The following is a 24,189-nucleotide window of genomic DNA, read 5'->3' as shown; positions in this document are numbered from 1 at the left end:
AAAATGTTTCCATCAATCTTTTAGTCTTGCTTTTGCTGCAGAACTGACAAAATGTTACATTAACAGTAGAGGAGAGATACTGTAATCTAGCATTACAGAATGCCCAGAAAAGCCTCAGGTATAACATTTCCCTATCTGCTATATCTTAGTTCTATTAAATGAGGCCTTACATTTGGATAAACACAACTCCTCTCTGGGCATATATCTTAAAGATGGGAATAAACAACATTAATGGACACATAATGCCTTCTAGATATGGAAACCTCATTTTTCTAATGAAAAGGCAACAGGAGCTGCTTAATCAGAAACAAGAGCAGGACAGGCACAGAGAAAGCCAAAGCCCATCACAAGTGGTTGCAGTCACATTTCACCACAATTATCTTCTTTTCTCTGAGCTCATGGTCTGAGCTTATTTCACATTCTACTATAGTTTTATACCAGTGTAACTGCAAAGAAGTAAATGGACCATAATCTACCCAGCAGCAATTCCTCTGTGGAGGATTTACAACAGAATCTTGGTGAAATGCATTGTAGGCTGGTGGATTTATTTATTTTTTTTTAAATATACTCATGGAAATTACTTTATGCTTCATTCAGTCCAGTCAGGCAATCTTGCAAAATTCCCATTCTCTTTCAGTAACCTGCTGGAAGTACTAAGGTTTCACACATAAAAGCAGTTTCAATTTGCATGAAATGCACGCAATTATACACTCAGATTGGATTAATAGCAAACTTGAGTGTTGATGGACCAGCTAAAGGAGTGCTTGAATCATTGAAATAAAAGCAATTTTTCAGATAAATGGAACAATCCTCTTTTGGTGGTTTCTAAGCAAGCTGTTTCCTCCTAAAATAAAAAGTATCTATCACATGCAGGTATGTTGGGTAACTCCATCAACCCTGTAAATACTGGCTATGAATATTTATTAATAATTACCTTCTGAATGCACTGTTAAGATATTAGGGTAAGATTCCTGAAGTCAGGTAATCTATTATGAATAGTATAAATGCATTTGAACTTTGATCTCATTAGAACTGTACAAGAAAACTGTAGTTGTTTCAGTTAATGGACTGATTTCTTTCCCTGCCTGCGTATGAGGATGTTTGGTGTTGGAGTTAGTATTTCTTAGGCTCATGTCGTGCTTGCAATGCAGTATCAATGTGGATGCTCAGTGCGTTTGTGTATTCCTTTCATGATTCTTGAAGGGCATGCTGTAATAAGCACTAACAAAAGCACAGAACAGTTGAGGTGGGAAGGCACCTCTGAAGATTGTCTGGTCCAAAACCTACTCATAACAGGGTTCACTGCAATAGGTTGCTCAGGGCTGTTATTGTGCATTAATTTGCTTACTTAGATATTTCATTCAATAGTTTGAAGACTTTTCAAAGACAAAAAAATGTTCCAGAGTTCTTTCAGAGGGGTATTCCTCAGTCTCACTAAGTAATTGTGTAGTAATTCTGCCTTATTGGTAAGGAAAACCCCTTTAGAAGCCACAGGAGACTGTGATGTTATTTGATTTGTCTCTACCACAGCCTTGTATAATTTTATTGATTAATTTCTTTTAAAGTCACCTGAAACATCAGAGGGAATGGGAAGTTTAAGAAAGATCTCCTCAAATCAGTGTACTAATCACTAGAACTTCTCTCTCTCACCATAAAACTATCTTCATGCATAACACAAGGATGAGTTCATGAAAAACTTCATAGTGGAAGTGGAGTCCACTTCTACTAGCTAATGGGCTGGGAATCATTTTGTCCATTCACCTTGCATAATAACTAACGTTGCTGAAGTCATCAGGACATATGTCTAATGAAATTTTAAGGTTGTTTATACCTGCTCAGTAAGTGAATGGTGAAGCTTTTCTTCTTTCCTTACTAACTACCACATATTATTTATGTCTGTACATGAATCACAGGGAGTCATAGCATAAGCCAAAAATAATCTTTTCAAGTAGCATGTATGTTGTGTTCATTATAGCCTTTTACATATAAGAGCTGGGGTGATAATTTACTTCTTGCTATATTTTCAGGTTATTACACGAGTATTCCTGGAAGCTGTAACTTTGAAACACAAGATCAAGAATGGACCACTGCATGTGGATTAACACAAGACCCTAGGGATGACTTTGACTGGAATATTAGCAACAGTGCTATCATGGGACAGACAGGTCCTGATACTGACCATACACCAGGTATTGCCATGTGTCCTACATAACTTTTGGGAAAAATAAATATTCACCATATTAAAAGAATATATCTCATGGATTAGTGCCAAAACAACAGCAAATTGCAGTGGTGTCAGCTGAGCTTATTGTATATGAAGATAGATCATATTCAGCAATTAGCACAGTACGCAGATCAGTTCCAACATGCTTTTAAAATGTTGACCTTCTAAGTAAAATTTCCATATAGCATAAGTATCGTATAAAACCCATGACAAAAAAAAAATATATTTTAGCATATTGAGTCTTCTCATTAATACTCTCTGGTAACTTCCAGTTCTGCCTAAACACAAACCCAAGCAGCCTGGCCTCTTACCAACCTTTTTAGTTATTGCTTCCACAGCACTGTAATTTTATAAATTGCTCTTTCAGAGTGGTCCTGATTATATCATTCCTTATACTCCACTTCAGCTTGATGCATTTGTTTAGTAATTTTCTAGACAATGAGCTGCTAAATATAATGTGAAGATACTAATTAATCATCCTATCCGGGACACAACAGACCTCTTTCTAAACTACATTACAACATGCCTGCACAAATGCAGTAACTGTCTCCAAGTCTGCAATGATATTGTTAATGAAAGATCTTTTTTGAAAATTTTTAAACAACTGAACGTACAAAAATTTTAATAGAAGACCATCACAATTGCCCTCTCTTTACAATCATACCTTCTTAAAAGTTACATCTCACACAGATATATAAATCATACACCTTATCCTTCACAAATCTGGGTTCTTGAATTATTTTACTTTAATTCAGAATAAGAGCTGAGAAACTTTAAATTGCAAAGCATGTGAAATTACACTCTTAGGTTCAGCTGCAGAATATATAAGCTCATACGTGAGGGGTGGGTATATAGAGTGGATATGAAGGCACCAAGTTTATTTTTAAGGATTTGAGAATTTATTGCTGTAAGAAAAAAATGGTACAGTGCAGATGCACAATTTACACAAGTCTATAACAACTTGATTCAAAATCGCCTTCCATAGAAATAACCGTACTTACAAAACATTCACTAATATTGCTTAATAAAACAAAGCAAAAAATTTTCCTATTGGCAGGGAATCAGTCTTTTCAGATATATGACTTGTTAATCAGCTGTTTACAGAGTGGCTTAGAAGAGCTCCCATGGGGCTGATGGGACTACCATTCTGATTCTGACCATTTTTCATGTGTCTTCTGCCTTTTAAAAGAAAAATTAAGATGCATTCCTTAGATTAAAAATCCTGAACCTTTTTCTTCTGAGAAAACTAAGTGTGACCTTCAACAGTTAACAGCAGAAAGAAAAAAACAACACCCCAACATGTCAGCAGCATGTTTTTCCTGTTCAACCATTTTTGTCTGTATATGTTCATTTTAGGCGATAAGCTCCTTCTGAGGTATAAAAAGGGGGTATCTTTTTCTGCTTGGATTTGAACGATGCATTATTTTTCATGCAAAAACCATTTGTCATGGTTCTTCAGCAGTAGCTGAATGGTAGGAAATTTGGATACCTTGGCTTACTAATAAGCTTCAGGTTTTTGATGTGTTCCCTACTGCCATGCTGCATGACAGAGACTTTACTGGTTAAAAGCCACCAACAAAGGTTCTCCTCACTCCTGAAATGTCAGCCTTCAAACTGGCCCTTAGAATCTGTGAGTGTTTGAGTTTTCCATGTTTCAAATTTGTTATTCAAATACAAATTATGTATTTACTCAAGGATAAAGAGGTAGAGTGAGCTCTGAGGAAGGTTATATTAATATTATATGTTAAAAAACTCAGAAATATACAAAATATTAACATGAAGGATCTCTGTACAACCAAGGTAGAGTAGGCATGTAGGTGGAGAAAGATACCAGTGCATCTCGGTGTAAAAATGCTTATGCTCTAAAGCTTCAAGCAGTATTGAAATAAAAAGTGTTTTTTGTCTTTTTATTAAGGTAGAGGACAGCAATTTTTGTACATAAACTCATCTGCCCAGAAAGAAGGAAGTATAGCAAGGATAATTACCACCAAACCCTTTCCAGCTAGCCTTGGGGTCTGTAGAATTCGGTTCTGGTTCTGGATGTTTCCTTCTAGGCAAACAGGAGTCTTAAAGGTAAGAGGAAAGCACTTCTACAGCATCGTGACATAGTAATATTAGCTTTACTAGTACTAGCATTTCTGTGTCTAGAATGAACAAAATCTCAGAGCCTATGTTAGCAGTACTTCATCACAGCTTCAGTGCAATTACACCTATACACAATTTTTTTTGCTGACAAGATCAAGTGACAATTGTGTTTTAGTTTTAATTCCACTTGGAAGTCTTTTTGCAACATATGTAAGAATTAATATTGCATATTTGATTTCCATACTTAAACCTACCAAACATCAACACAGTTCTTTGCACATTTCACTCTTTAACATAAAAAGGCTCAAAATGTATTCTTCACAATGATAGTTCATTTATTTAATACAAATTTTTAAGAAATTTACAGTCTTGTAATCTTATTATGTAAATATAGCTTTTAAAATACTCCAGCACGTCTTCAGGCCCATTCTTTCCAGTTTATATTATTTATCCTTTTGCATACACAAAGTTACCACATAAAGATTAAGAAAACAATGCAATTGGTAAAGGTGGAGAGCAGCTCCAGATTAAATTGAAGTAAAAAAAAATAAATCAGCAATTGCTTTTTGGATCTGTTGGTAACTTAAATATTGAGAAATTATGTATGATTATCTATGTGTTTAAATTCGAGTATTCTGGACATTGCAGCATGCAAGATTTCAGACAAGATTTTCTGAAATGTTTCTGAAGTTTTTCAAGCATCACAGAACACTACAGCATTAGTGCATCAATAGATGTGTGTGGCCTGTATGTTAGTAGGCAGACAGTCTGCTTTTTTTTACTTTTTGCATTTCAAACAGACAAGTTTAATTAGCTCGCATTAACTTCCATTTCATTAAGAGATCCATAAAGAATTGTCTTCTTCCCACATATAAATAAGGTTCACTGTTTATAGCTTTGCAACATATACTCTTTATGTTATGAACGTAACAATGTTCATAACAGACTGAAGTGCTCGGCAAGGAATTATCATCCTGTCACAGACCCAGTTTATCTCTATGGGTGTTTTGCTTTTTTCTATGAAACTAATAATCTACTCCAGCATCAACTATTGCTGTTATTAAATCAAAGATTAACTGTAACCATTTAAGTGAGAAAAAAAAAAAAAGCCTTAAAAATTCCCAAACCTGAACAACAAAACCCAGAAGAGACAACTGTCCTGGGTTCAGCAGTAGCAGTCATTTTTCTCCTTCTTTGTAGCTGGTGCAGTGCTGTGCTTTTGACTTTCAGCCTGGGAACAGCGCTGGTAACACCGATGTTTTCAGTTACTGCTCAAGTATTTAGTCTGAGCTTCATGCTCTGCCAGGGAGGAGGGGAAGCCGGGAGGAAGCAGAGACAGGGCACCTGACCCAAACTGACCAAAGGGCTATTCCATACAACGACATGTCATGGCCAGGATGTAACTGAGAGTTACTCGGAAGGGCTAGTTCACTGCGAGGTTGGACTAGGTATCTGTTCACTGCTCAGTCAGTTTGGGTATTATCGGTTGGTGGGTGGTATCATATTCTCTTCCCTTGTTATTTCCCTTTATCGTTATTATTATTGGTGGTAGCAGCAGTGGTTTGTGTTATACCTTAGTTACTGGGATGTTCCTATCTCAACCTGTGGGAGTTACATTCTTTTGATTCTCCTCCCCATCCCTCCGGGAGTGGAGGGGAGGGAGGAAGGGGGGGAGTGAGCGAGCGAGACTGTGTGCCTGTACCAACAAAAACAACAGCCCAGCAACAGCTCAGTGAAGATTTTGTTCAGGTTGCAATGGAGGTGAAAAAAGTCAAACTGTAATAGGAAGTTTGAATAATGTGTTAGAATATAACATCAGTACAAATGCTGTTATAGCTGTTATCTGAAATAGAGCAATCTGATCAAGCCAGAATTTAAATAAAAAGACCTGCAGATATAGAACATACTGAGATGTGTGATTAAAAGAATATACATGGAAACTCTAAAAAAGAAAGATAAGAATGAAGGATGCATCGGTATAGGATGTGGTAGAACTGCACAAAATAATGTGAAATTATGTGCCATAGTTTAAACCCAGCTGATAATTCAAAACCATGCAGCTGCTGGCTCACTCCCTCCACTTTGTCCCCACCCCTGCTCCCAGCAGGATGGGAAGGATGATAGAAAGAAAGTAACTCCCATGGGTTGAGATAAGAACAGTCCAGTAATGAAGGTATAATTCAAAATTACTATTACTACCACCAATAATAAGAAGGATAAGGGAAATAACAAGGGGAGAGAATATAAAACTAAAAAGGGAAGAAACCTCCCCCCAAACTGATAAACACAAGTTATGACCAATACAATTGCTCACCACCCACCGATTGATACCCAGCCTGACCCAAGCAGTGATCTGGGTCTTCTGCGTAACTCCCCCTGTTTTATATACTGGTCATGATGTGCTGTGGTATGGAATACCCTGTTGTTTAGTTTAGGTCAGGTGTCCTGTCTCTGCTTCTTTCCAGCTTCCCATGCCCCTCTTCACTGGCAGAGCATGAGACTGAAAAGTCCTTGATCTGAGTAAGCATTACTTAACAACAACTAAAACATTGGCGTGTTATTAGCATTATTCTCAGACTAAAGTCAAAACCACAGCACAGAACCAGTTACTAAAAGGGAGAAAAATAACTGTTACAGCTGAAGCCAGGGCTTTATAGGAATAAGCCTATTTTTACCCAGAAAAGAAACTAGTTGCTGAGAATAAAGATTAAAGAATTAATAGTGCATCTTTTCTGCATTCACAATACATGTTTAAATTACACGGTTCTGTTCTCATAAATTCTGCAATTTGGGAAACTAAAAGCATAGTCTATTAATATAATTTTTTAAAGGACACAATGTTTATAACAACTCTTGAATTAACATAGAATGAATGCTATTTAGAAGAGATCTGAATACTGACGATTCAGGACATCAGTCAGCTATTAGCCCACAGAAGAAGTTACTTCCTAATGATTAAGTACAAAAAGACTATCTTTCCTTAGGAGTACATGGTAACAGCCTTAGAAAAGCAAGCTATTCAGCGCTATATACATGAGTGGTCTAATGTATCAGTGAATATGCTCTGAGCTCATAGCATAAACAATTTTTACTGCATTATACTGCAAATGCAATTAAAAAACAAAGTCTCTTTACCTTGTTTTGACTCATTTAGTTGCATTTAAAGAAAAGGAGAGAAGTGGAGATGATTTCCACATTTGTTTCATTCCAATGCGGATATTATTAGTCAGCTGTCAGAAAGACAGAAAACATTCAGCTTTCATTAAGCTTCAGCATTCTGCCTCTGTCCATTTACTTCAGGAGTCTGTCATACAACTGAGAATTAAAACCATAATTAGTTCCCAGTGTGACAGTATAATTCTAATTTATCAGTTTTCTGCCTTGGTATTTGTTGATATTAACACTACTGTGGTATAGTAAATTTTAGTATAAGAGGTCAATTTTACAAAAAAATGCTAAATATTTTATTATTCAAAATTGTGTTTAAAGAGAAAAGAAGTAGATAACTTTTAAAGGTTCTTCTCTATTTTGACAGTGAATTGTGAAACAATTTTGCTAATCTGATTTGTGGGCTTTAGAGAAACAATTTCAGTCTGTCTTTGGTGTAGCTTCAGTCCAAGGAAGATGTGCAATGATGACTGCCAAGGAATGTGAAGAGTTCAAAGGCATGCTATTAAGGATGCAGAACAGAAAATATAACATCATTATTCACTGGGGGCATTGGGAAGTTTCCTCAGCTGACACAAGTCCCTGGTGCCTAATGAAGTGAAAATACAGATTGTATTTCACAAAACTTTGTTGCTTCTTTGGCTGGTGATTAAAGACTATACTTTGGAAATGATGGGAGCATACACCTCTTATTATGCACCCTTCAGAGCTGCATCAGCTTCTTGATTATTAGTTAGTTCAGGTGGAACATAGTACCTTCCAGCATGCACAGCTAGAGTCAGGCAAGATCAGGAAGATAATATGTTCTTTTGAAAAGTCAGCATGAGGGTACAGGATAGCCATATGAGTTGTAACTGCTGATGAGTAAGTAGAAACTAGCAGTTTATATTTCATGACCTTCAAAAGTATCTGCAATTTCCCCATGTCCAAAATGAAGTAGAAACTGAAAAGAAGAATTCAGAAGTTTCTAACACAGGAGGTGTTCTGGAGGATTAGAACTGAGTCATGGTTTTAAGGCAGAGAAATGGGACTTGCTAAAGAATGCTGTTCACATATGAACTACAATGAACCAGCTGGCAAAGGCGCCTTGGAGAAAGACCAAGAAGAAAGTATAAAAGCTTCACTCACAGATTATAATGCTAAATTCTTCCTAAAATGGCTGTGAAGTGTGTATTGGGTATCTTCACTCCTGAGCATTTCACTGTGCAGTGAATGAAGTGATAGCTCCATTTCTGTTGGTTCCTATTCTTTGTGATTTTGACCGTGTGTGCAACCCAGAAACAGCGTCCGCACAGAATAAGGAATAGACAGATATAGTGACCACTTAGTAAAATATATGCTTGTTGCTCTTATATTAAAATGTTGGGGTTTAGCTCGCAACTAGATGGAGCATTATCTCCCCAGACTGACAGACACAAAGTTTTTTAACAGAACTTCACTTCAAGGTTTTTACGTTACATGCCATAGAGTGGGACTCATTTTGCTAGCTTTTTTCTCTTTCACATGTTAGTTTGTTTCCACTACCAGGCTAACTTGTACGCAACTCACAGGATGCTTTTATGGAGGTGTTGTGGTCTCTGGAGGCACTAAGCACAACATAGCAGCTCTCCAGGGCTCTAAAAAACTCATATCCATGAGAATTTGCTCTACCTTTCATGTGCTGTACATGTCTACACAGGCCAGTAAAAACCTTTTATACGCTAAACAAACTTCCTCACACAGAAGATGCTTCTCAGTAACAGGGGTAACCTCAGAGAAAACTACGATATTATATATCACAATTCTTTCTTCACTTTCTATAGGGACAATCTCTGTGAGAATAAGATCTGTATCCCCAGCTAAAGGAATAGACTACTTGGTCTTCCCATATTTCTGAACTCTATTGTAATCTTATCTGATTTAACATATATTTTAAATTCTGCATTATTCTTTTAGAAATTTCAGCTAGAATTTCTTGAAAATACACAAGAAGACATACCATTTCCTGGCATAGTTGTGGACAGATAAAGGCTTGGATAAATGGAATAAAAGTACTCAGAAGTACTTCAGCAGACAGTGAGATTGAAGGATTTCCCCAGGAGTGTACATGAGAAATGAAGCAGAGCTGGAAGCTCACCTGAGATTTCCTATGTACTAGTTTAGAGATTTACAGTAAATGCTATCAAATTCCACAAGTTACTATGTGCTTGTTGTGACAAACCATACACCAGGTTTAAACTTTAGTCAAAACTGAGGACACAGCAACACAAATTAGCACAATATATTAACTAATTCATAGTAATTACATATCTGCATGCCCTTATTCAGTGGTAAATATGAGTTAAATCTCAAAGAAAATAAGTCAAGGCATATAAAATTACCTTATATCTGTAAGAACAAAAAGGTGATGTCGTCAAGATGTTGCAGGTTAGACCCAGTTTGATTTGCAACCACCTCAGACCTACTGGCCAGTATACATACAATATGACCTGTGAAATAGTGAGTGATTCCAGTGAGACATACAGGTGGTGTAACATAGTCCTAACCTCACATTTAGAGTTATTATAATTAAAGTTTCAACTTCTTAAGGCTTTAAAGGTTGTTAATTGATTACACAATAGTTTGTTGTTTGTTTTTTTTTTCATGTATTGAATCAGCTATTTCTTCTCAACACCTGTCCTTTCAGCCCTGCAAGATGCATGCTTTTAAGAAGATAGTGACAAGATATTGTTGTTACACAGTCCTGTAAGCAAACATCAGGATTAACAAAATTAGGTCCTTCTTTGGATTATTGAATGTCAGTCATCTCGATGCTCCTCTCCTCATAAAATGAAATAATTTGCAAGAGTGTCCAGGCATCAGATATATTTTATCAATACATCAGCTTCTATAAAGTGTGTCATTCATGATGCCATTCGTTTTTTTTTACCTATTTATGCCACCAGGTTAGCTGGGAGAGTCAAAGGTATGTAGTTATACAGATCATTAGTATGGGTTTAAGTTTATAACTTTCTTGGGTTTTAGCTTTTGTGTGCCATCAGTAAACGGGGACATTCAAGTGGGAACAGTGACTCATGAGTCACTGGAGAATTAGTCTAAAGTCTGAAGAGAAGGATGTTGTTGAAAGTGATGAGGAGAGGATAGTGATAGACACATTCAGTCTCTTAAAGAAATAGTTAACATCTGGAATAGCTAGAATATGCTTACGTACATTATTCCAGTTCTTTTTCATAATTTCTGAACAGGTTTAGTTTGTATAAGGATTTTGGACTCCTGAGTGGGAAGAGCAACTACCTGTGTAATCTGTAGAATTTCCTGTGCTTTGCATTAATTCGTCAGTTGTTGGCTAACCGTGAATTCATAAATTGTCTTTCTTATTTTTTTCACTATTTTATGATTTTATTTTTTATTTGCAGATTTCTAAATATGCTTGAGCTAACTTACCATGACTGCCTGAAACATGATATTGTAAATTATTTGTACCAGACAAATGTCATAAATCATTAGATGCTAAGCATTTTACTTATATCTCCAAGATCTTCACCCATTCTATCAACAATAAGGAGGTCACCTTTCAGAGATGAAAGGATAGGTCAAGTTCCTTCTCAGTTTCTTCCTCATGTTTAGAGGAATATGGGGTGGGTTTTTGTTCATTAACTTCTATAAGTCAGGCTAAGACTATCTGTAGGTTTTCAAATTAGTGGCTGTATTAGCAGTTCTTTCTATTTAATTTTGTTTTCATTGAACTAGTGTTAGCAAAAATATTCAGTAACATTTGGTCATAACCTAGAAGGTGTGGGTTTGAACCATGTCGAAGAAGGCCAGTGATACCCAAGGCAGGTACCTGTGCTTCTGAGTTTGGATTACGTTACTTTAGCTAGCTGCACTCCTCTGCTGCTTAATACTGATTCAGTTGCATCTCTTGGGTTTGTCAACAGGTACGGCTACATAGCACAGCTACGGAACATGGCATGGATATTCTTATGTGGTCTTCTAGTAGAAACGAAGAAAACAAATGGATGTATGCAAATGTACCACTCTCCAGTAACATTCCTTTCAGAGTTGTCTTTGAAGCTGAAGTGGGGTGGAGTCAACCCACAGAATTTGCCCTTGATGATATTTCTTTCACCCCTGAATGCGTTGATGGAGGTATGGTGTTAAACAGAGATATAAAATACATGTTTACTTTTCAGAGGGCAGAAGAAAATTGTGGCATTTTATGTTTTAATGTATATTACAGTTTAAAAATCTGTATTTTTTCTTTTCAAATTATTGCAATACTGCTATGTGTTTACTCATTCAAAAAAATGTAGAAAATAAATGGGCACAGCACAGTCATGCAAAGAAGTATGTGTTTTTCAAAGAAAATAAAACTGTATAAGGGAAGAAAGATCAAATTTATCAAATACGACCCTCATGGTGAATTTTTAACTACTGCATTTTTCTCTAAAAGAAAGGGCCCATTACACCTATCAGGGTGATTCCTACCTGTTTGATGGCTGAGTGCTGTATCTAAATATTTGCCCAGGGATTATGGAAGACAGTTTTGTGTTATAATTAGCATTTGAGCATTTGTGTAATTACAGAAACTCAGAATATTACTTTCATTGAGGGCCTCTTAGTGTTTTTATGAACCATACTTGAGAGGGATCACTCAACTATTGGTTTTCTGCTTTGTGAAAATAGTCAGAAAAGGCCTTAGTTTGGGATGGAAGAATATCAAAGTGATTATGAGTGATTTCAAAAAGTTCAAAAAGATTATGAATATCAAAGTGGTTCACAACTATTTAAAAAAGAAATATGTTTAGACCTTTTATTTTTTTTTCTCTCATAAAATGTCTCAGCAGTATAGCAAATTTATCTCGGTGTGAGTCTGAGACTTTACAGTCTCACTTGGGCTACACAAGCTAAGTGACTTGAACTGTGTAAGTTAAAAACAAAAGCTAAATATCATGTTTATTCAGTGAGAAAGGCAGTGATTTACCCTGCAGATGACATATAGCACGATACAGTACCAAAATTAAAAATATTTGCAAATACAGATTCTGATATGAATATAATTCTTTATTTTGAAGAGTCAAAAGGGGAAGAAACACAAAGAAACAGAAAATCTTTTGTGTAGATTTTCATTAATAAGAAATAAGTAGGAATTATTATGGTTAAATGAATGCTAAAGTGAATGTTATAAAAATATTCTTGAATAACATTTCTTTCTATTTATACAGCTCTTGTGTTTAGATAGGATAGTCTGTGTATGAATTAGTTGTCATGCTGTTCAAGAAACTTTTTGTTAGTTTGTTTTGCGTCAGTTTGAGGGTTAAGGGGTTTGTTTCCAGGTTTTTTTTTGCAGGGGGTGAGGGCATTATTTGTTGTTTTTATTGCAATGACTAACCAGTTCCCTGGAGAATTAACCACATGCCAATTTAAGCCTTAAGGTGAAATAATATGTTCACACAGGTGGTTCTTGCTCAGTCGCAAGCTGAATAAAAAGGTTTGCTTGTTTTCTTTGAATGATATCACCAATAGGCTCAGGCAAATACTATTCTGGAATGTCTTCAGTAAGATGCAGACTATGTACATAAAGAGGTGCTTGTTCTACCCTTATTATGGTAAGCCTGGTAATCAAAATAACCTTTGTTAACCGTACCAAATAATTACTTTGGCAGCTTTATGCATAATGTGGCATAATAGGAAGAGAAATTTTCAGATTGTATATTTTCAGATTGTATATTTTAAGTACCATTAATTAACTGGAAAATGTAGGTCAGTATTCCAACAATGCATACAAATCAGTTTTCCAATTTTTATAGAACTTATACTTTGTCAGTTAATTATGAATGAGAATGAATACAGAGAAAGGAAACAAATTTCCATGGAAAGTATATAGGGGATAGTTTTTATGGAGCAACATCTTCTAATCACTTTATTTTTCTCCAGAGATTTTCATTATAGAATACTTCAGAGTATCTACCTTGTATCACCATCTCTGTCTTACAAATATGGTTTATCATAAGGAATGCCTTAAGAAAATTTTGTAGACTTTTACTGTTTACTTATGTATAATTTGTTGGCCAAGTCAAAAATTCATACTTTATCTACATGCAACCACTTAAAAATAAATCAGACATTCTTAGGTGGTCATCTAGGCTCTTCACCCAGCTGCAGAAGGGTCAGACATCTTCAGGAATCAACTTATTCCTTTCTGTGGCAAACTGGCAGTCTGCCTAGAGTTAGTTCCTACAAGCTGTAGTACTTACAAGATGGAAATGGTGGTTTATCTTGCTCTGTTCTGTATTATGTCATTATCATATCATCTGAAAAAGAAACAGACTTTTCCTTGAACACCTTACATATTTGACTTAAAAGCAGGATCATTGCCTTTGTAGTCTATGTATTTTTTGATGGTGATTTCTAGAGGTATAGGAAGGCTTTGTACATTAATTCTTCACAAAACATTGCTCTTTATAAGCCTATTCTTGATGCTTTTTCAAGAGTGGCATAAAATATACTACCCTAAAAGAAACGTAGGCAAATATTGTGGTATGGCCAATAATGGATACCCAAGGAAATGTATCAGAATGAAAGAAGAACATAACAAATTCTGCCTTCCCTCAGTCTTTCCCAATCTGAATTAATTTGGTTCAGAGAATTTCTGAAGTTCTGAAGGCCATGTTTTCTCATATCTTTCAACTTATTTTTCTTCTATGAATTAGTTCTTTGTGAACATGCACAAACCTTAAGTTATTGGAAAATAATGTATTTGTTATTGGAAAAACATCAATTGGCAAACCTTGATTGTAGGAGGTCTTTTTCATGCTTTTTAATCCTTATCACATTGCATCTACTGCTGTAGATCATCTTACACTCAATTAGATCCATTACTTGGAATTAGAGTACAGAGTATTCTATCCTTACCACTACTTTTTTTTTTCATACCTCTATTCATAACCTCTAGCTTGCATTAAATATGTCGTCCTAGATTCATCCTCAGTCTTGATGTTTCCACACTTCCATATTCTACTCATCCACCTCCTGTTCATCACTTAACTGGGCATTCAATTTCAGGCATCATATTTTAGGATTTTCCACACATTTTTTTGCCTTCACCAACCGCTTCACAGTTTTATGTGCATCCTGACAATTCTGCTAGTTTCTTCTATCATCTATATCATCCATCTCCCTCCCCCAGTTTTGTGGTCTTACTGTTGTCCCAGGTATGTATTTCTCAAAAAAATATATACAATTGTCTAATGGAAGGCAATCTCCTAATGAGTATGTGACTTGTTACATAATATCCTCTCCAGACAAAAAAATGCTGTCCAGGTAGACCAAATCTGTCCTTGCGAAGAGGCAAGAGAACCACACAAACTATGTATGATAAAATAAACCACAGCAGTTTAGGAGGAAAAACCTAACTCTAAAGGTTTAATATTGGTGGTGACAAAAAGCAGCTACTTTGAAGTAGGTGCTATTTTTTACTAATAATTGTTGCTGAGTAACTGCTTAAAAATTCACATGGTAAAATTTGAAGATATTACCTTCAAATAATATAAAATCACTGCCTGTAGATATTTAAGCAAGAACATTTTCCTTTAACAGAAATGGTGGGAAATTTACCTATTCCGCTGTCAGTCCTGCTTTGATTTTTGCTCATCACATTTATTCAAAGACCTAACTCCAAGAAAAGAGTATTACATGCAGTGCAGGTTTTGTGTGATATTCTCTCTTTCAGGAGAGTGCTTTACTGCTGCAGATCTTTTTTTTCTCTCTCTCTATTTTTATTTTGCACTTGTCTTTAATTACTTTGGGTTTCCTGAGGCAACATGTTCTAAATAGAAACAATGGTAATTTAGCTGGTTGGGAGCTCTAAGCAATACAACATTACCAGTAGCTCTAATTCAGCTGTGTTTTTTATTTGTTTTTAAGTAGTCAGCCCTCATTAGCCATGAGATTTTCTACAGATCCAAAATGTTTCTGAACATTAAGATAAAGTGTGACCAAGCTAGTCTCTGGCCTATTGCAGAAGTAACTTCTCGCTGATGCTGATGCACAGAGAGAGCTGCAACACTGTCAGTGGGACAGGATCTAGCTGATTTCTAACATCCAAACTTTATGCTGCTTATGTAAATCAGAATACAAGGTTTCATCACTCATTCATTATTGAAGAAATAAACTGGATGGGCAAAGTCTGTGTAATTTAAATAATGAGATACTAGTTACATAGCAGTTTTATGTATTGCAAGAGTATCCTCAAGAAACAAATTAATAGTAAATATGTTTTGTGATCTCTTCCAGAGATCACTCAGGCAAAATCTTTGTGCTTGTGGAGATCTTATGCTGTAAGAAGGTAAATATTAGTACAAAGTCAGCACTAACTGCTGCTCCAGCCTCTTGATGCAGTGAATATACCTGCTAGCCACTCTTTCGCAACAGCTCTTTGTGAACTTATACTTTTAAATAGTATTGCTGTAAGTAATTGCTTTATGTTTCAGTTTATTCAAAAATAATAGCACTGACACTTTACAATGAATATTTGGGCTGCATCTTGGATATAAACAGGAGTGCAAACATCATGCAGTGCTGTAGGTTCTAGAGTCCACCTTTCCTTATCATTCTGTAAATTTTCCATTTCTTTTTTTAGTCTGTTTGCTCTCATAGATTCCTACCCACAGCTGCTCAGTGCTATGAGAAACATTTTCCTTCTTTTCTGTTTTGTGAAATACTCTTAATACTTTATCAACACATGAGAAAGGACTGCCAGTGTTACAAGTTCCTCTCCGCTCTCTACTGCATCTTCACTTTCACCTGGAAGTTTTGTCTGCAGCAGAAAATATCATTACAGAAGGATTCATTGGAAATAAAAGGGTAACTCACATAGTGCAAAACACTCAGCACAGAGAGGACATATTGTCTCTAACACTGGGTCATTGGGTCATGGTGGAATTGCACAAATCCCAGTGCTATTTGCCAGACTGCTGTGGGTTGGTTTTTTTTGCTAACAATGTCATAGTTCTTGACTTCACCACACAGTTTACCGATAAATGAGTCAGATTTGCCATTTATGTACTGAAGTACAGTAAACTCTTCAGTGGTTGTGGGTGGCTTTCATTTAGGTGAAAAGTTTGCTTTGACATGCTGTAACTCATCCGAGTCCTCCCATTGCTTTGTAACAAAACACAAACTAGACCTGTTGTAAAGATTTGAAATAATCCTTACATTGAGCAAGCTTTCACCTGTTGTGATGAAACAAATAGAAAAAAGCAAATCAGAATCTGTGAATCACAACACTGGTTTTAGCTCTACATTCAAGCCCAAGCCACCTAGTACTGTGAAGAGTTTTTTTAAAATGCACACAAAAGCTTCCCACTAGCCTAAAACCTAATATCCTCCAGAAACTGAATCCTCACTGTCTTTGAGCCTTCATAAGAAAGTCATGACAGACAGCTAGATTCACCCATATAGATATCTTTCCTTTTTAGAAGAGCTGATATTGCAAAGAAGTGACGAAACAAAGGAAATGGCATTTCAATCACAAAATTTAGGATAAATACACTGTGAAATTCAAGTCAGCCATAGTAAGTAAAGAAAAGTTGGATCTATCAATATAACCTGTCTCCAACACTTATGGGTGCCTGGCAAAAAGTATAAGAAACGGGGAACTACACATACTGTTTTCCCCATTGACAGACCTTTGTAATTCAGAGGCTTCCAGAGCTGTATGTAATTCTCAGGGGAGTTTTCCCTTTAACTTGTCAGTTCCCCTTTTAACGCTAAGGAAATTTTTAATATTCAGGATTTAAATTATATGCTGATGTTTGTACGAATCTAGGCTTATATTCATGAACAGGAAAGCTGTTCAGTGTATTCCCATTTAGGTCTTGAATTGTACAAGCTTTTTATTTAAATCTTAGTGATTCAATCTTCTGTCTGGTGGGTAGGATTTCTTCAAGACTTCTCTATATTGCAGTTTCAGATCTCACAACAGATTTATACATAACAGACCCAATCCTGAAGTTCCTTCAGAGCAAAACAGTTTCCATTGACCTCCCAACTATAGCAGAATTACACCTTGTCTAATATCAATGTGCAATATCATACTAAAAATGTATGATAGGTGCAGGTTCAGCCACCAGGCTGAGAAGCCTTCCAAAGGGCCACAACTGTATGCCATTCTTTTTTTTCAAAGTGGAAGGAAATGAACTTCATTACTGACATCTAATACAAACTGTCTCAGATGAGTATTTTAATTAAACCTGCAAAATTAAGTTGTTTCTAAGACTTTTCAATTGAAATAGCTTGGTAGAAGAATATTTATTATAAACACTATTTCCATATAGCATAGATAGCATAAAGAAAGAAAGAATTTAAAAAATAAATCTCTATAGATAACAAGCTAATGGTCACTGGTCAAGGTTATCAAAATTAACCATTAGTCTGAGCTACTATAATTTTTGGTGCTATATGGTGTCTTGTAGGTATCTAATTTTCAGAAAATGGTTAGTAACCATTCTTCAGAAGTCAATCCCTTTGTGATTTCAGATTAGAAACCACAAAGCTAAGGTACATATGCCTGGAAATGTTAATTCATAAAGTCTTGGCTGGTCGTTATTTATTTCTCGTAATTTATATTGAGGACTATTTTATCTCTGCTTCATAGAATACACTCTTTGAATCCTGATTGTCTAGAAATCTTCCCTGCTTTTACTGCCGCAGACTCCCCTTTGCTTCACAACAGGATCTATGTGTTTATATACAATGATGTCATGTTTAACCACATTATTGAATACTATTTTATCCAGAGCAGACTCTGCTTTTTCCAATGCAGAGAAATTCCTGATGAGACATGATTGAATATTTTGGTTTCTTCATCTACATTATTCAGATACACCTTCGAATGTAGTATTGTTTTTCTTTATGAAGTTTTCTATTATGGGCAAATCAGTCAAATATCCAAGCAGCGTAGAAACCTATCCATTTGCAGATAATTTTATATGTTCCCTGGCACTGTCAGTAGATGCTATTTCACTGAATCTTATAAGAGCAGCATAAATGACACCTGTAACTAATTAAGAAACAGCAACACAGAAAGTACAGCTGGTGTTTATGAGTTATTTGTGCAAAAAATATACCCTGGTGGCTCAGAGACTGTCTTGCTGAAGGGTGTGCATGAGCGTATCCATGCATTCATACATGTGAAGCAATAGTAAGAAAATTCTACAGTGGAAGAGGATTCATCTGACAAAGGCTTAGATGAAGTCAATGATCCATCTCTGAAACTCCCAGAGACTGAATGTAGGAGATGTTGAAAGTTGCTAATACTACAGTGTTAGGTCACAGGTAAAAACTCTGTACAGAAAACTTAACTTCTGATTTCTTTAAGATGCAGAGCCAGGGGAATCACTGTTAGCTTGTCCACTCATGCTTGCAGTGAAGCACAAATCTCTGGCAGGTTGAGAGGTTAGGGCAAGAGATGATTCAGCGGGAGCTGGGGAAAGGAAGCCTGTAAAAACAAAGGGGAAAAGTAAAGCAGGATTAATGGTAATAGAGGACTGGGGATACCAGGGATATTTGTGATTAGCTTCTTTAGTTAATTAGTTTCTCCCTAAAACCAATCTGAATATGGTTTAGTTTCTATTTGCTTGGATGAGATAGGGTATTTCTGCTTTTTTACAGAGTAAAAATTACAATCCAGGGCATAGTGCCTTTAAAAACTCCTTCAGCATGTTTCAGTATCTTTCACTGCACAGACCTAGCTGGTGGTTAAGCCACAATTTTTTGTGGATTTGACAGACAAGGAAACTGAGAATAATTTTAGGATAACACAGTTATACTATATAAACAACTATAATTAGTGGCAAGTTCTGAATACAATTATACCATGTATATTTAAATAAATAAATATATGTGTCCAAATATTTTCATTTCTCTCTGCCTTCTCATACTTACACAGGATACTGGAATCTTCTGATTCAAGCTAGGTGTCTTTTGGGAAATTAAAAAATCTTTTAGTTTATTAATAGTGTATTTAAATAGTTTCTTTAATATTGAACCTCCAAAACCCATCTGTTTACACCAAAAAAACCCAAGCAAGCTTCAAATCACAGAGATGATATTTTGCCTTGCTAAGTTTGTTCATAACATCAACATATTTCCTTGGAGGGATGGAGAGCAATCATTTTTGGAATGGAATAGTTTCATGATGTTATCTCAGAAAGAATAAAATTCTCAGATTCTTCATTATGTAAACTTATCTGTCTCCTCAATAAGAGTAAATCACAACTTCAATTTATCTTGGAAATTATATGAGTTTTACCATATTTTTTTTCAGAGCTTGTCTCAGCTGATGATAAATTTGTGCTTGTAGAAGCTACCTTTCTTTACAACTTGAGAAATAAAATATTTAACATAGTGTTGTGTTCCCACCCCACCTGTTAAAATGTGCTGATTTCAACTACTTTTTTTTTTCCACTCTAAACCTGTCCTGTAATCCAGCTCACCTCATTTTGTTGGAAACTAAAGCTTCCCAGCTTCTCCAGTTCTTCATTGCTCCTAATAAATAAACAAATAAATACATCCATTACAAGAGCAGGCATAGCTAGCAATTCCTGTACTGTTCTTGACAGAAATATGGGGAATACTGCCATATTGCTGTTGCAGGTAGTCAGTGTGTTTCAGAGATAAGTGGTAGTTCTCTGAGTGGAAATTATAAATCACAGTTTGATTTTACTGGCAATAAACCTGTCTTTTTTTCCATTATGTTTGTATATTAGCAAACTGTGATAATTTAAAATAAATTCTGTACAATTCTACACAGGTATATAAAACTCTGAAGTCATTGGGGCAAGTTCTGATTTTGTTAATGCTGGTTTTGTAACAGGGTCTCTGGGATTCTCTTCAGCACCCTATCCTATTCTTTCATGTTTTCACAAAAGGAAGAGAATTAAAGATTCAATTTGCCAGACTTGATTTCTCCCTTTTTGTCTTTTTACAGGCTTTGAAATTAACATTTTATTTTCCAGCAGAAACTTTATTGGAACTGATAAAGGCTCATGGGCAGATTGTTAAAGTATTTGAAAGGCTTCAGTCTGGTTAACTTTTTTCAGTCTGGTTAAATTTTTTTTAACAAAGTTATTTCCTTGGCACCTTGAATGGGCTGATTTCATGCCCTGAACCAGTGTTTACTGAAGTGAAAATGAGGACTGCCACTTACTTCAACTTGATTAATGCATTGGATTGGGCCTGTAATTAACTTACACTCTTGTCTATTGGAAACTGTTGGAGGTGGTTATTTTTGGCCTCTTTTAGCTACAGCTAAAAGAGTCACTGTTTTTACTAGATTTAGTAGGCAAATTACTTATGCAAATATATCAGGATGTTAGTTTTCAAGGGTCTGATGCAAATTAAAGTCGATGAGTTGCCCCATTTACCTAAATGGGCTTTAGAGCAAGTTCTGATACAACTGAGTTAATGCTGCATAATAGCATGGGGTAACTATTTCATGCTTTCTGGTGTTGACTGTAATGCCAGTGTCTACAGGTCTTAATTAGAATTTACTGTTACAAGTGATACATAGATATAAATGGGGACCTACTCTGCACCAGAGATCTTGGTATCTGAACACGAAAGGCAGAAAAGAAGTAAATAGCATGAAGGTGTTTTTCATTCAAATTAAGTGTGTTTGTATGTTTCTTGCTGTGCTAATGTCTGTGTAATTCAAACATATATTTTATATTAGCATTTGGGTAATAGCAGTTCGGAGATTTCCTGTGACTGAGTACCAGTAATTCATGGGCAAAAAGTTTACAGTGTTGATCTGTGAAGTTTGCAATACAGTCAGGAAACAGGGTCAGTACACTCCATGGGTGACAAAGACAATAGTACAACAAAGCATACATGTAGAGAAAAACTTTATCAAACAGTAAGTCCATAAGTCCCATAAATATGTAATTACGTCGTTGATGATGAGCACTTCTTGACTTACTGTAAATGCTCCTTAGTCCCAAACCATCTGCTCACAAGCTCTATTTAGTGTAATAGATGGTTTGATGGTTAGTACATTGAAATAAAAATGTACCTAAAGGTACCCATTTTATCTGACAACAATGAAGTACAGACATATTCAGATTTAGTTATTACAGTTCATGAAGCAGTACGTACCAAATTTGGTTTGCCTTACCCACTGGTCTGAGTTTTGCTTTTATGTGTCTCTCTCAACTAGCTAACTCCTCTTCAAAGTGTGAGGGTGTTTGTAGCACTTCTTGGTCCTTAGGTTGTAACACACCCAGCACAGCTGCTTGAGAAGGTTTCACAAAGGCTTAGGACCAAATTTAAATGTGATTTTTAGGGCCTTAGTAGACGTTATGTGCACATTTTAAACCCCTTTCTTTCATTTTGTGTATTTGCCATATGCAAGGTAAAATAAAACACTGAGTGCAAAATAAAATAAGGATATGTCCTCAGCTTTCTACTTAAAAAGTCATGATTATTTGGCTATAATGGAACACTAACAATTTGCTGTTCTTTTTTATGCAGATCTAAATACAGACTTGGTATTCTGTAGAGCAGAGCTTATTTTCTCTGAAATTGTTTTTGATTAGTTTGCTTTCCATCTGTGTGCAAATACTGAATGTATTCCTGAGGTTCTCCAGTCCCGCTGTTCAGTGATCATGCATGAATACAGAAAGCTAAGCTTTTATACTGTGCTCCTTAGAACACGTTATTTTCAGTGGATTTATCTCCGAGTCCTTAAACAGCTTCATATAGATACTACTTTTTAAAAAAGCAAACTGCACAGTATGTCCTCCACTCCTGAATGTGGTCTCAAAATGAGAGCCACACAACACTCAGAAGAAGATTGCTGGTTGGGAACATCTTTTCTTCGTCTAGCAAAAGGTGCAGGAAGCATTTTATTGGCGTGCCAGTATTAGGCAATTATTGAACCTGATGATTTGAAGTGTAATGGCTGTAATGGGCCACAAACAGATAGTTCAATTTCCATTGAAAAAAGCCAGATGTTTACATAGCCTTCATACATATCTAAAAAAGTGGCTATAAGAATCATGTAAATGCATAAGTTTAAAGTTAGTTTCTACAGCCGAGTCAGGTGAGCATACCACTGTATAACTTGGCATAATGGAAGGTATTTATGGTGAGTCTCTTGTTAGTGCCAGCTCATTTTTCACTTCAAATCACATTGCAGTGTTAACATTTCAGTTCAATTCTTCCCAGTGGCAGGAAAACAGAATTAATATTGTCACCCTTTAGAAGGAAACATGTTAGTAGCAGACACTGCCACGGTGAGCTTAATATAATTACATAGACAGTAACTTTGAATGCAAGTAATTAGTTTTGCATTAATATGTTGCTTGAGATTTCAGCTGAAATTAACTAATGATTTTCTAGATTTGCATATTCCTAATTAGTTGGTTTTAAATGCTATCTATATACAAATTAATGTTTTATACATTTTCAACATTTGTACCAGGCACATTTAATATATAATTAAGAAAATTCTTTATAAATTTATGTTTAAGAAAAAGAAAAGAAAACGTGGGAGTACAGTCATGATGTTATATAGAATATCATGCAGAGCACAATTTTCTTATTGCATCTGAAACCAAAGATATGTGAACTAATTAATGCTTAATGTGAGTTAATAAACAAGGTGATATTCTTATGGTTTTTGAGGTATATTCTAATCTTATTTATTATTCTTATATAAAATGCTTTTGCTGATTTCAGGGTATCACTTTGGATTTTTATTAATGTACTGAAAACATAAAGCAGACCTCAGCAATGCCACTGGTTAACCTTATCCCTAATTTAACCTCTAGCATAAATTGGAGACATCTTCATTGCTCTCAGCGAATATCTCGCACTCTGAAATTATTGGTATGCAAGTCAGGAAGAACTTCTTTCCATACATTATTTTTTAACATCAATAAGGAGTTGATAAATGATAAAAATATTAATCCCCCATTCAACAAAGTATTTGAGCATTTGCCTAACTACTGAATTTAGTATGGGGTCATTTACACAGATAAGCCCTTTTTATGATTGGGACTATATGGCTAAACTGATCAGTGCTGTAGAAGGCTGTATATAGTATAACACTCAAGACAAGATGCATAACAAGCAACATGCTCAAAAAGTATTGAGTTTAGGTTTTCACTTTTCAGAGCAATTTAGGTAAAATCCTGTTAGCAAGCATATTATGAACAGGACCAGGTACAAGGAATTAAACTGAATCAAAAACGCTCACAAATGTACTATGAATGCAAATTCTCCTGCAACATCAACAAGTGACCATAAAAAAGTCAAATGTATTGGAACTGTGTGGAGTTAATTTCCACTGTGTCAGAATACATGAATACTACAACTAGACTAGTCAATGACAAAAGTGCATGTCTAAGTGGAACTGACTGCAGTTAAATCATTTTTGCTGCTTAAATGCCCCCGAGGCACTGTGAGGGAAAGGTCAGAAGTTACAGAAGAAAAAAAAAAAAAAGCTATCTACTCTAATCATACCTTTTTTTATAACAAATGCAACAAATGCAAACTAAAAATATAAAATAGTTCATTAAAAAAATGGTGTAAAATCTGCTCTATCTTTGACAGTTCTAGTTTTATATCAATAAAGAGAGAAATAGGTTCTCCCAATAAATTCCCATACATTTCATTGGTATGTAGGCAGAATCATAAAATCATAGAATAGTTAGGGTTGGAAAGGACCT

At 35.5% G+C, this 24,189-nt stretch overlaps 1 protein-coding gene across 1 annotated transcript in view; it reads left to right on the top strand.

The window, feature by feature from the left end:
* The window catches only part of MALRD1 (MAM and LDL receptor class A domain containing 1), a 260,927-nt gene that overhangs the window by 178,740 nt on the left and 57,998 nt on the right, over positions 1 to 24,189 (top strand). Inside the window, exons 31-33 of the mRNA XM_061352209.1 lie at positions 2,028 to 2,189; positions 4,140 to 4,297; positions 11,395 to 11,605. Of these exons, the coding sequence (XP_061208193.1) occupies positions 2,028 to 2,189; positions 4,140 to 4,297; positions 11,395 to 11,605 (531 nt within the window). The remainder of the gene's footprint in view (positions 1 to 2,027; positions 2,190 to 4,139; positions 4,298 to 11,394; positions 11,606 to 24,189) is intronic.

Source organism: Neopsephotus bourkii, unplaced genomic scaffold, assembly GCF_033783945.1.
Source record: "Neopsephotus bourkii isolate Nb327-2 ecotype Australia unplaced genomic scaffold, CSIRO-AGI_Nbou_v1 NB_53, whole genome shotgun sequence".
Classification (NCBI taxonomy): domain Eukaryota; kingdom Metazoa; phylum Chordata; class Aves; order Psittaciformes; family Psittacidae; genus Neopsephotus; species Neopsephotus bourkii.
This window is presented reverse-complemented; position numbering and strand designations above follow the sequence as displayed.